At 39.2% G+C, this 13,235-nt stretch overlaps 1 protein-coding gene across 1 annotated transcript in view; it reads left to right on the forward strand.

Annotated features, from left to right (window-relative positions):
- LOC127580496 (dynein regulatory complex subunit 6-like) overlaps positions 1–13,235 on the forward strand; it is a 28,668-nt gene continuing 15,433 nt past the window's right edge. Inside the window, exons 1-4 of the mRNA XM_052034052.1 lie at positions 1–109; positions 6,687–6,790; positions 7,186–7,215; positions 13,117–13,210. Coding sequence (XP_051890012.1) covers positions 35–109; positions 6,687–6,790; positions 7,186–7,215; positions 13,117–13,210 — 303 coding nt within the window. The 5' untranslated portion in view covers positions 1–34. The remainder of the gene's footprint in view (positions 110–6,686; positions 6,791–7,185; positions 7,216–13,116; positions 13,211–13,235) is intronic.

Below are 13,235 nucleotides of genomic sequence, written 5' to 3' on the forward strand. Positions count from 1 at the left end.
CCTGTTCACTGGCGGCCTCCACACAACTGCAGCCATGGCCTTCATGCCGTACGTAGATCCCGAGCTGAAACACTACATCAAATCTCACTCAATCCCACGGATCTATGAGGTAATTTCATGGCTTTTTAAAAAGAAAAAAATTAGATGGCCCTTTGATACCAGTTCTGAAGATATTGTTTCATTTATGAGTACGGAGAACAAGCGCGAGCAACTAACTCAAATCCGGTGAAATCACTGCAGAGTATGTAGCACTTGTTGAACGAAACTTTTAAATCATACTGCAGCATCGATACGACATCCTTTCATAATTATAATTTGAATTCGTTTCAGGCATACGAGAAGATTTGCCTATAGCATTTTTTCTGGACTCCTGCGTCCTTAAGTGCTCAACAGGAACTCTTGAAGTTGTAGCAGAAAGGGCAGCAAGATAATTGCACAATTAACAAAGTGCTAGTGAATTACTTACTATTAGTGATGTCGGTAGAGGGAAAACTGTTGACCAGGACCCCAGAACGTACTTCTTAGAATAGTACTATTGGAAACTTTTCAATTTACTCAGCAGAATAGCTCTGAAAAACGGGACCTCTGGCAATGTCAGCACTCTCTCAAGAGGTAGACCGAAATGTCAAGTCATTGGAAGGGGATTAGAACTCACAATTTTTCAATTAAGTCAAAACTAAGGTGTTTAATAAGCAGCAGTTATATTTTGAATAGTAATTAAATAAATATGACACTACAGCAATGGTCACTATATTTCACTATATTCCAGCCATGCAACTTTCTTCGTCACAACATCAACTGCCTTGACTCATTATTTTCTTTATTCATTATTTAGATGCTGCTGGACCCACTGAGTTCCTCCAGCAGTTTGTTTTCTGCTCTGGTCCAGCGTCTGAGGTCTCTTGTGTCTCCCACTTCCTATCTTGCTAATCTCTAGACAAAGGTGAACAATGAGAAAGTATCAGAGATAATATGCAATATATCTGTTCAGCCTTATTGGAGGAGAGCTGGTTGATGGTATTGAAAGTAGCCTTGCATTCCCTTTTGGTTTCAAAGAAGAGTTCATAGTACATCAGAGTGTGTGTTCTCCTGCTCTAGATAACAGGAAAAACATGAGACTGTCACTGGGGAGTAACGCGGCAGTCCTCAGATTAGTCCAACCAGTGGAATAAGATGAAGACACCAACAGCAGTGTCCACTAAATTCTTTTGGCTGCCTGGCTGAGTTTATAATTGTGCTCTTCAGCAATAACCAAGAGACTGCACTGGAGTGAACACCACTGATAGAAGGGATAGCCTTTGTAGAGTCATAGATATTCAGCACAGAAACAGGCCCATCGGCCCAACTCACCCATGCCAACCATGTTGCCGACCTGAACTAACCCTATTTGGCTCATATCCCTCTCAACCATGTACCTGTCTAAATGTCTTAATTGATTTTTTTTCAGTTATCATCCCGAAACATTGACTATTAATTCTTTTAACAGATTCTGTATAACCTGCTGAAAATTTTCAGCATTTTCTATTTTTATTTCAGATTTACAGTATTTGCATATTTTTTGCTTTCCAAAAAATTGATGATCCTTTTAAATTACATACAGTTAGTAGCTCCTTTTCAGAATTAATTTCTGAAGTATCTGAACTACTTTGATTGCATATGGTTGAATAATCACATTTAATATTGAAAAGGAACCATATATATAAGAAAACACAAGAGAATGCAGATGCCAGAATATGGAGCAAAACAAAAAGAAATTGCTCGATGAACTCAGCAGGTCAGGTAGCATCTGTGGAGGCAAAAGGATAGTTGGCATTTTGGGTTGAGACCCTGCATCAGGACAGAGTGTAGGGGGGAAATAGCTGGTATAAAGAGCTGAGGGGGTGGGGTGAGGCAGGAGCTGGCAGGCGAAAGGTGAAATCATGTGTGGAGGGGGATGATGGTCAAATGGAGCCTGGTAGGGGGAGGGGAGAGTGGAGGTAGAGACAGAGGCTGGAAGGTGATAAGTGGAGACAACAAAGAGCTGAGGGAATAAATATCTGTGATTTGACCTGCAGACTTGGGAATCTTATAAGTAAGGAAAGTGATAAGTGGAACCAGACAAGGGAAGGGTGATGGTCAGATGGAACCAGTGGGGGAGGGCATAGGAGGCCCAGTGGATTAAGTGTGTGGATGAACAGATGGAAACAGGTGGGGGAGAGGAAAGAAACTGCAAATGGGGAGCTGGTAAGAGAGGGGTTAAGAAGAAGGGGGAGGTGGAACAGAAGGAGAGAGATGGGTGGGTTTACCTGAAATTGGAAAATTCAGTGTTCATACCATAGACTACCTAGGCAGAATATGAGGTACTGTTCTTCTAGTTTGCATTTGGCCTCACCCTGGCAGTACAGAAGGCCAAGGACAGACAGCTTGGTATGGGAATGGGAAGGGGAGTTGAAATGACATGCAACTGAGAGCTCAAGATGGCCTTTACAGACAGAGCACAGGTGCTCAGCATAGCAGTGGTCTAGACTACATTTGGTCTTGCTGATGTAGAGGAGGCCACATCATGAGCATCAAATATGGTTGGAAGAGGTGCATGTGAATCTCTGTCTCACCTGGAAGCCCTTCATCGGCAAATCCAAGTGTAGATGAAGTGAACACTTTGTTGAGTATCTGTAGATGAAGAAACAGGGTCAAATGTTTCAGGTGAATGATCCTTCACCAGAACAGGAAAAGTGAGAAAACAAGTATGTTTTAAGTTGCAGGAAAAGGGAGGGGTGCTGAGCACAGAGGGAATAAATATCTGTGATTTGACCTACTGACTGCTTCTGATGTTTTCTGCTTTTTTTGGATTTGCAACACCTGCAGTTTTTGCTCCATTTACTGTTCAATACACTGCCATTTCTCTGCTTCTCCCAGACAGTCACTGACCTCATTTCCTCAGGGAATTTTCCCTCCACAACCTTCAGTCCATGGTCCCCTTATCCTGCATAGTCCACTTCTCCCTCCTTCCCAATATTGGCAAGTAGTTTTGTCTTTGTGACTCATTGTTTCAGCCTGTTCTTGCCCCATAGAACTCGACTCTGTTCTTCCCTTGTCCGGTCTCTTCCACTTACATCCATGAGACCTATGACATTCTGCACTACTTTAATGTTTCTCGTCCCAACCAACTCATTTTCACTATGGACGTCCAAACCCTCTACACTTTCATCCAACATCACAATGGTCTGAGGGCCTTTCACTTTCTTCCGTAATCAGTCCCCCCTTCACCACACTCATTCCCTGGGCTGGATTTGTTCTTACATTGAACAACTTACCCTTCCACTCCAGTCACTTTCTCCAAGTCAAAGGTCAACCCATGTGAACATGCATGGGCCCAAGCTATGTTTGTTTCTTCATGGAATGTAGAACATTCCTTGTTTAAGTCCTTTTCAGCCCTATTCCCTCAATTCTTTTCCCATTACACCGATGATTGTATTGGTGCTGCATCTTGCACACAGACAATTCAAAAACTTCATTTCCTTTGCTTTCAGTTTCCACCCTGGTGGTGATTTTCACTTTAGCTGGTGACTATCTGACTCTTAACTTTCCTTTTTTTGACAACTTTGTTTCCACCACAGGGAATAGGTTAGCAAACAATATTCATTTTAAACTTAAGAGTCCCAGAGCTACACCAATGACACCCTACTCCTTGCACCCTACTTCCTGTAAGAACCCTGTTCAATTCTCCCAATTTCTGTTGTATTTGTTCTGATGTCTCAGCTTTCCACACCAATGCCTTTGAGGTATCACCCTTTTTCCTTAACCATGGTTTCCCCTCTACCATAACTGACAGGGCTCTTAACAGCAATTCCATTTTTCTCAGTTTTGCTTTCAACCTTATCGTCAAGCCAGAGCAAGGATAGGGTTCTCCTTGTCTTTATCTTCTTCCAAAGTGGCCTCCATATTCAGAGGATCATCCTTGTAACTTCCACCACTTTTAATTGGATTCATTCCACCACCAGGCATATCCTCAGCTCTGACCATTCCAAAGGGACAGTTTCCTCCGCTACTCCCTGGTTGATGTTTCCATCTCCACATTCTCATATATTCCCATGCAATTAGGGCAATGCAACAACTGCCGTGCTACATCTTCCCTTCCTACCAGGAACACTTAGTCCTTCCAAGCAAAGCAGCAATTCATTTGTATTTCTTCCTAATTAGTGAACTATATTTGGTGCTCATAATGAGGTTGCCTTTAATTTGAAAAAACAAATGCAAAATGGTGACTGCTTTGCAGAACACCTCCATTTAGTCTGCAAAGGTGACCCTAAATTTCCAGTCGCCTGTCAACTTTAATTCTTCATCCCATTCCCACTCTGCTCTCTCTGATCTCCTCCACTGTTCCTATGGTGTACAAGTTACCTGAAGGAACAACACCTCATCTTTCATCTGGGCACTCTGACCATTCACAAGAATGTTTGGCTCTGTGTATGGAATGTTTGTTACAGGTTGGTGCATAATTTCCATTTTCTTTGTGCTAATTGTGAGGCCAAAGTTGCCACAAACACTGGCAAATTTGTCCAAGCTTGAGTGCACAGTCATCAGCAAAGAAGAAGTCCCCCAAGGTGGTTTCTCATACTTTGGTTTTGGCCAAGAGTCTCCTTAGGATAAAAAGAGCACCATCAGTCCTGTATCTAAGGTTGATTCCATCTTCTTTATAAGGGTAGGCAATAGACAGCATTGCAGAGGAAATCATACTAAACAGTGTGGGCAAGCACACAGCCTTGTTTCACACCATTGGTGACCGAGAATGGGTCTGAATACTCTCTGTCATCCAATAGTCTTTCCATTATACTGTCATGGAGTTGTCAGACAATTGTGATGAACTTTTTGAGGCAACCATACTTTGCCATAATTTTCCATAGGTCCTCACAACAAGCAGTGTCAAAAGTTTTAGTGAGATCGACTAAGGTGGTGAACAAGCTGCAGTTTTGTTCTTGGTACTTCTGTTGGGGTTGTCTTGCTGCGAAGATAATATCAACTGTTACATGCCCTTCACAAAAACCATGCCAGCCTTCTGGGAGTAGGCCTCCCTGAAGGTGTGTGGTCAGTATGTTTAACAAGACTCTAGTGTTGATTTTACCAGCAGTTGAGAGTAAAAAGATTCCTCTGTGATTATCACAGTGTTGTCAGTTCCCCTTATGCTTGCATAGGTGTATAAAATAAATTCTCTAAATACAGTACTACTTATACTTGGACCACTAGGTGGAACCTTAGCTCTAGAATTTAGCATTTTCAAATAAGCAATCAAAGTACTGTAAAGTTTATCAATTATAACTTTTTATGAGTGTTGAACTATGAAAAACACTGTTAGTTATAACCCTTTGAGTAAACCTTTGATATGGTAGAAGTGAGATCTCTGAGGTAGTTGCACATTTCACACCCCTAATTTTAAATGGTCGACATTGGTTTCCAGATACAATTACCATGGGTTATGAAATTCTTTCTCTAAGCCTCTCTTTCCTTCTCCAAAGTACTCTTTAAAACCTATTTCTTTGATCAGGTTTTTGGTTTATCTGTCCTAGAATATGTAGATACATAGCTCAGGTTAAATTCTGTGAAAAATCATCCTGTGAAGGTGATTCCTGTGAAAATGAAAAATGATCCTGTGAAAGGCCTTGAGATGTTTAATTATGTTTAAAATGGTGTATAAATGCAAGTTGAAGATTTTAGTTGAACAGCAATAAAATAACAATTAAAACAAAACAGTATCTATGCTCTGTTGCCATTCTCAGGATTGAAAGTTTCTTGGTGATTTCATAATGCTTTTAATGAGTGCTAGCGTTGTAATTTATAAATGCTGTGTAGAATAAATGTTATGAGGCAAATTTTCAGTCACAACTGCAAACTTTGCATCATTGTCCATCAATTCTAAATCCTTCATTGGTCACTCTCTCAAGTTGATTGCAATTTTGGTGTGAGATTTAACCATAATCAGAGCTCCTGAATCCTACTTCTGTGTAGCTCTGTCCAGTAGACCATCAGCCTCACTTTTTTTTTAGCTCTGCAACCCTCATTTGTGCTGCTATCTTCTCCAAGGTTGATTACTCCATTGCTCCTCATTGCCAGCCTTGGATGTTTGGCACTTAAATATACTGCACAGAAAATGTACTCTGGGCCACGAAATTTCAAATCGTGCAGCATCCTTTCCATGTATGTATTTAAAATAAATAAACAATTATTTATTCTTAGGAGTGAGGATAGTTTGTAGACAATACATCATATTACTATTTTTTATATTTAGCTAGTTTTTTTAAGTCATGAGTTGCTGTATACTTATTTGCTTGCCTATGATTGTCAGGGCCCTATGCAATTGTGACCATTTAATTGGATGGTCCCTCCTGAAACAACTAATACTTTTTTTGTTCAGATGCTATGCATTTCCAGTGCCCCTTTTAAAAATAATGTTACTGTTTCAATTCCAAAAGTGACGAATCTTTTCAAAATTGTGCCAAGACTAAATGATGCCAAATTTCATACAGCAACTATGCAGCATCATTAAGTGCTTGGATTTATACAAATTGCTAAACTTTCTTTTGGTATGTTACAAACCATTTAGGATTTACTTAACAAAAGACATTCCAGACTGGAAGACCAAGAGAACATTAAGAATAACAATTACGTTAATTTCAAAAATCTTGCAATAATCAAGTTTTATCTTCTGATAGGCATTGCTTACAGGATTATTTATTCAGTGTCCTCATGATCCGTTAATATTTTTGGAGGAGAAAATTAAAGAACTACAAAACCAAAAAAGTCAAGCTTTGCTTTTGTAAGTATAAAATCAAATTTGAAATTACAGTTTTCTTCAAATATTGTCATTTATCTCTTGGAGCACTACAGCATTCTATTAATTGAAGATATTTTGGCCTTAGATTGTTAATTAACTCTACTAGGTGCAATTGATATTATGGATAATTCTAGGAAGGCATTGATCTTGGGGTACTTGACATAATATTTAGAAACTAACTTAACATGAAATCTTTTGCTTGATGCCAAGAAAATAATGCCCTTTTCCATTGGACTTCTGTAACTATGTTCTGATGAACATTTAACAATATCACATAATCAAGAAGAAATGACTGTCACTATTTATTTGGATATTTATACTTTAAGTAATAAAATCAAATAACTTGAGTTTTAAAATTGATTTCTATTTCATCATAGGACAAAAAAAGGTCATCTGGATTTGAGCTGGTGAGTTCTTTATTAAAATTAATAACATAGAATTGCAAATTAAGGACAGCTACCTTTAGCCATAATTTAACTGTGATTAATGTTTCCTACATATATTCCAAAACTTTTCAGTTAGAGGATTTCATAATATCAAATTAATTGAGTTTTCTTGACTATCAATATTATCTGATATGTCAGTTAAGTGGTACTAACATGAAGAGAAAGAAAAGTTTTTTTTCTTAACGGATATGAGAATGTTAACACCAATTGCTATGTTGTTACTCAGATCAAAAAGTATGCAAGTTTTAAGTAAGTGAGGAGTAAAGCAAGTTTTAAGTAAGTGAGGAGTAAAATAAGTTTGCCTTCCAAAATGGCAAGGAAACTTCTTGACTACCATTCCCATCCTTCCTCAGCTGATGAATCAGTGCTTCTGACATTGAATCAGTGCTTCTCCACAAGACCAGAAAGAAGCTTGAAAGTAGTGCAGGATGGAGTATGGTTTGAGAACTTTAATGTCCATCACCAACTGTGAATTGGGGATACCCATCACTGACTAAGCCGGCCAAATCCGGAACAATATAGCTGTTAAACTGGGTCTTTACCAGGTTGTGAACAAACCAACACATGAGATAAACCTACGTGATTTTATCTTCACCAATTTCCATGTGATAAATGCATTTGTCCATGATGGTATTAGTAGTAGTGACCACTGCTTAATCCTTGTGGAGGAAAAGTGCGATCTTCACTCTTAACCCTAAACCTAACCCAAGGGGACATTTTCCATCGTGTCGTGTGGCACTACAATCATGCTACATGGGGTAAAACCAAAATCAATAGTCATCAAAGGTAAACACTCCAATGACTGAGTCATAACACACACAAAAGAAGATCATTGTGGCTGTTATAGAGTCTGCCACCACAGAAACAGGCTCTTCAGCCCACAACGTCTATGCTGGTCTTTTTGCCCATTTACACTAATCACGTTTGCTCACATTAGGACTGTATCCTTCTATGCCTTGCCTATTTAAGTGGCTGTCTAAATGTTGGAGGTCAATCAAGCCAGCTACTGGATATCACTGCAGGAGTTCCAAAGATTATAATAAACACCAATATTCTGCTATTCGACAATTCAGAAATCCTGAAGGTTCCAAGAACAGGGGCTCTGGTTTCTGTGGTCCCTTTGTGCTCACTGCAGCCCCAGTTCCCATGCTCCCTTCCCACTCACTGGAGCTGTGCTTCCATGCTCTTTTCCACTGTCTGGTGCCCCAGTTCCCATGCTTCATATCCACTCTCTGAGGCCTGGTTCTCTTCTCACTCACCACAGCCCTAGTTCACATGCTTTCTTTCCACTCACTGGGGCCCAGTACCCATGTTCCATTTCCAATTACCTGGTTCTGTGATATTAATAGAAATAACATCCAAAAGTTTGGAAAATCTGTTAGTCTGCCACCACCAAAGTTCTGAGCATGCCAGATTATGGGAGATTTACTAGTAGTATCCTTGGCCAACTATGTTCATCTGCTTCATCAATGATCTTCCTTACATCATATGGTCGAGGATGTTTGCTGATGATTGCATAATGTTAATTCCAAATGAAACAGTCATGCCTGGATGCAGCAAGAGTTAAATAACATCTAGACATAGGTGCGTAAGTGGCAAGTAACATTCAAGCCACAAAAGTGTCAGGCAATGGCCATCTGTAACAAATTAGAGTCTAACCACCTCGACTTGATATTCAATGGCATTACCATCGCTGAGTCCCCTACCATAAATAGCTTGACCAGAAATTCAACTGGTCACACATATAAATATTGTGGCTACAACAGCAGGTCAGAAACTGGGTACATTATAGCAATTGACTCATATTCCAACACCCAGAAATCTTTCCACATTCTACAAGGCACAAATTGGTAGCATGTCAGAATACACTCCACTAACTTAGGAGAATACAGTTCCAGCTACACTGTCGTCTTTATCTGCTGACTTATTATCCGGGGATCCATGTACTCAAGGCACCTTCCCAAACCACTCCTTCAAATTTGTTCTGGAAGCACTAAAAGAGCAGGAATACCTGTACATAATATTTCAGGTGTGTTCTGACGTGTGGTCTGTATAATTTTAGTAAGAAGGACTGCAGTGGTTCAAGAGGACAGTTCATCACATGTCAAGGCAATTAGAAATGGACAATAAACGCTGATCTTGCCAACAACCCCCACATTCTGAAAGATCTATGAATACATAAATAAATTGCTGATGTTAATATAAAGATACTATGAAGACCAACATTTCCTAACTAAGTAGGTGCAACCATGCATTCTGAGTTCTCTTGATTGTAAAGAAATGTAATGAGCTAAGCAAGGTTAGATATGGTTCAAAGTAAAAATTGCATTTGCGAGGAATCTGAAATAAAAATGGAAAATGCTAGAATTTCTTAGTAAGTCAGGCAGTATCTGTGGAAGGAGACATAGAGTTAGTGTACAAGATCAATAATTTTTCATCAGATAGGGTGCAAACCAAATGTAAAATACCCTCTTAACTATCAACAATTTATTGTGTTGTACTAACATTAATCTTTTTTATTACTGCTCTGTCAGTACTGCAGTTATGCCAAGTGAAACTGGCAACTAGTGCTAAATAAATATAGAGGATCTACATTACTGGGAACTGGACTCGGACAATCAGAAACATTTCATGTCGGTTCTCACGGTCAATGGAAATTCTTGTTACATTCTCAGATTTTTGACTGGTCTTGTGGAGGTTTCCAAATTATTTGTATTGTTGCAGTTAAGGGAAAATCAACTAAAAGGGATTAAATTCATCCTCCTGTTAACAACATGGATTAGACCCAGACAAAATAGTTGGGACAATGGTATTTCTTACAAACTCCACCACTTTTAAAGCACAGTTCAAAATCACAATCTAGCAAGGAAATTGGGTGTGATATTGGAAAAGATTGTTTTTCATGAGGTTCAGAATGGAATCTTGGAAAATCTATAAACCTCTCCAACTTCCTACCTGACTAGATACACCATTAAATCTACCTATTACAAAGGTTTTTGTCTTCTTTTATGTCTTCTTATATAATGTAGTATGGATTTTTGTTTGATAATGCAACTTGGGAAACACAATGGGACATTTTGGTACACTAAAGGTGTTTTATAATTGGGAGTTAATTTTGTTGTTGTTCTTCCCCTTTCATCGTATCCTGATATTTGCATGATAGAATGACAATGAGAGAAAACTGACGAGTAATATCAAAATAAACTACACAGGCTTCTGTAGCTATATAAGAAGGAAGTGGGTAGCCAGGGTAAGTGTGGAATCCCTGGAGAGCAAGATTTTGGAATTAATAAGAGGGAACAAGAAAATTAAAACCTCCAACCAAATCCTAAAATATAACTGCTTTCTCCCTGTGGGGGATAATGTACTACTGATAGTTTGATTTCTAGTCATGCAGAACAGGAATCAACATTGATTAGAGATCTGTTTGCTCCTGAATGGCATTTCTCTGTTCCTGGAAAAGACTAATCTGCAGCCAGCTGGTGCTAGCTATTTCCCCATATGAGATGCACCGCTCTATGCAGCCCTCTAACTTAATGTTGGAGGGAGGAATGCTGGATGGAGGGCATACCAGAAAGATTAATTGGTTCCTCAGTTGTACTTGCGGAATGAGTTTGCACTGTGCCACTGCCTACCAGAAGATGGATGCTTTCTTCTAGCCTTGTTAGGATGTGGGCCGGAGAGAGTCTCATCCTGTTTGCTTTGCCTGACACCTGTTTGTTGCTACTTTAGCTTGGAAGGCAAAGAGGCAACATTGGCCTGGATCCTTTGCTGATCAGCAACCTGCTCCAGCTTATCAGTCTTCTGCCTTTGATACCTAGATAAGATAAGATCTTTATTAGTCACATGTACATCGAAACACACAGTGAAATACATCTTTTGCATAGTGATCTTGGGGGGCAGCCCGCAAGTGTCGCCACCCTTCCGGCGCCAACATAGCATGCCCATAACTTCCTAACCAGTACGTCTTTGGAATGTGAGAGGAAACCAGAGCACCCGGAGGAAACCCACACAGACACGGGGAGAACGTACAAACTCCTTACAGACAGTGGCCGAATTTGAATCCGGGTCACTGGCGCTGTAAAGCATTGTGCTAACCACTATGCTAGTCCTTGAGCTCAGTGTTCTTCCAGGAAGCTAGGTATCAATTGATCAGTGAGGTACAATGAAGAGCTACTCTTGGAAAAGTTTGAGAGACAGTTAAGCAACTCTAGACTTACAGATTACTAACAAAAAGCAAACAACAAGATTCAGAAATCTAAAATAATAACAGAAAATGGTAGAAATACTCAACAAGTTAGGCAGCAGTTTTAGAGAGAGAAATAGATTTACAGTAATATTAAAAGTTGTTCATCTTTGCATGGATGCTGCCTGATCTGCTGAGTATTCTCAGCATTTTCGGTTATTTTTATATAGACTGTCAAAACTGTCAAAAAGATTGAATGTCTGTTAAAACATTCTCAAATATTCAAAAACACTCAAAAAACAATTAAAAATAAAATTGCTGTTAATGCTTTAAATGATTGAAAATAGACCAAAATTAAAACAGTTAAGCAATTAAATACATTCAAATAATTCAATTGACTAAGCAAGGAAATTTCCTTGTACTTCTGTTTGGAACTGTTTCTTCCAGTTTAAATCACAGGTTGGATTTCTGTCAGGTTAGCAGGCAGATTTCCCAGCTTACGTGCTGAATTCCACATGGAGTCAAGTGGAAGAATGTAGTTGCCCCAAGAGTGGCAATTAGCTGTGCAGAAGTCTGAAAATCTCATCTGTTCGCAGGGGTTCTATGTAAGAATTACTAAAGTTAGCACAGAAAGCACAGTTCAAAGTGTTAGAGCTCTTACCTCAACATAATATTATCAGTTCATGGTATGTCTGTGGTTCTGCCCTTTGTTGTGAGATGTGTCACTGTGTGCAGACGGTGGTCTTGGATGATCTCTCCATCAGTGGCATAAAACACCTCCCATCTCTTATAGTTCACCTCACCCACAAAGTTTTACAGGCTACAGTCACTCTCCTTCTCCTGCCCATCCTCAGCCTCTGCCTCTGCCTTATCAGAAAGGACCATAACTGTGGTTTAATGGAAAGGAGCTCTTTAGGCACTGGAGCCCTGATAGTAGCTGTGCTGAATTTAGTGATTATTGGTTATGATCCACATAGTTCCCTTTAAATGGAAGCAATAGCCAGGGCAAACACAGCCTGCAATCTTACACAGAGAGTACAATCTGAAACTCAGTTCCCTCTGTATTGCATTGGAATGAATTGTCATGGTAAAACATGCAGTACTGGATTAGTTCTCCGATCATGGAGCAAAAGTATTTTTTACTTGAATCCTGCAGTGCTAAATTAACCTTTAGAAACAACCTTAAGTGTTACAGCATCCACTGCAAGTATTTATGTTAGGTGTTATCATTGAAAGGTATACGCCAATTTAAATATTATGTTATAATCCTAAAAGGAGTGTTCTGATCTAATAGGAAAATATTCTATTTATCATTTCCATTCTGCAGTGAAATTGAAAATTGGGACATAAGTGGAATGATGAGCTGACCTAGACCCATCATTTTGGTGCTCCAATGAAAGACACTATTGTAGTGTCATATTTCTTCACAGTTAAATCAACCCAATTGATTCTGTAGCTCTCGACCTTGGAGAAGATTATGTTTTGGCTTGTCTTTCCTTATTAGCTGTGAGACCATGTAAAGTAGAAAAACGTGGATAAAAATATTTTTTAAAAAATTTGCAAATGCACTTCTTAGTATTGTTCTATTTTACAGGTTTGCATCTTATAACATGCTTTTTTTGTGGTATATCGTTCTGTTAAGTATACTTTTAATAATGTATTCCTTTCTTATGTAGGGACATGTTTATCACTGCTGAATTCAGACAAAGCATGACAAAAATGATAGGCAGTTATCTAAGCTATCTCTTTGATGTGGAAGCAGGTGAGGTGGTAAGTGGCTGATCACTTTTCTATT

Source organism: Pristis pectinata, chromosome 19 (genome assembly GCF_009764475.1).
Source record: "Pristis pectinata isolate sPriPec2 chromosome 19, sPriPec2.1.pri, whole genome shotgun sequence".
Lineage (NCBI taxonomy): Eukaryota > Metazoa > Chordata > Chondrichthyes > Rhinopristiformes > Pristidae > Pristis > Pristis pectinata.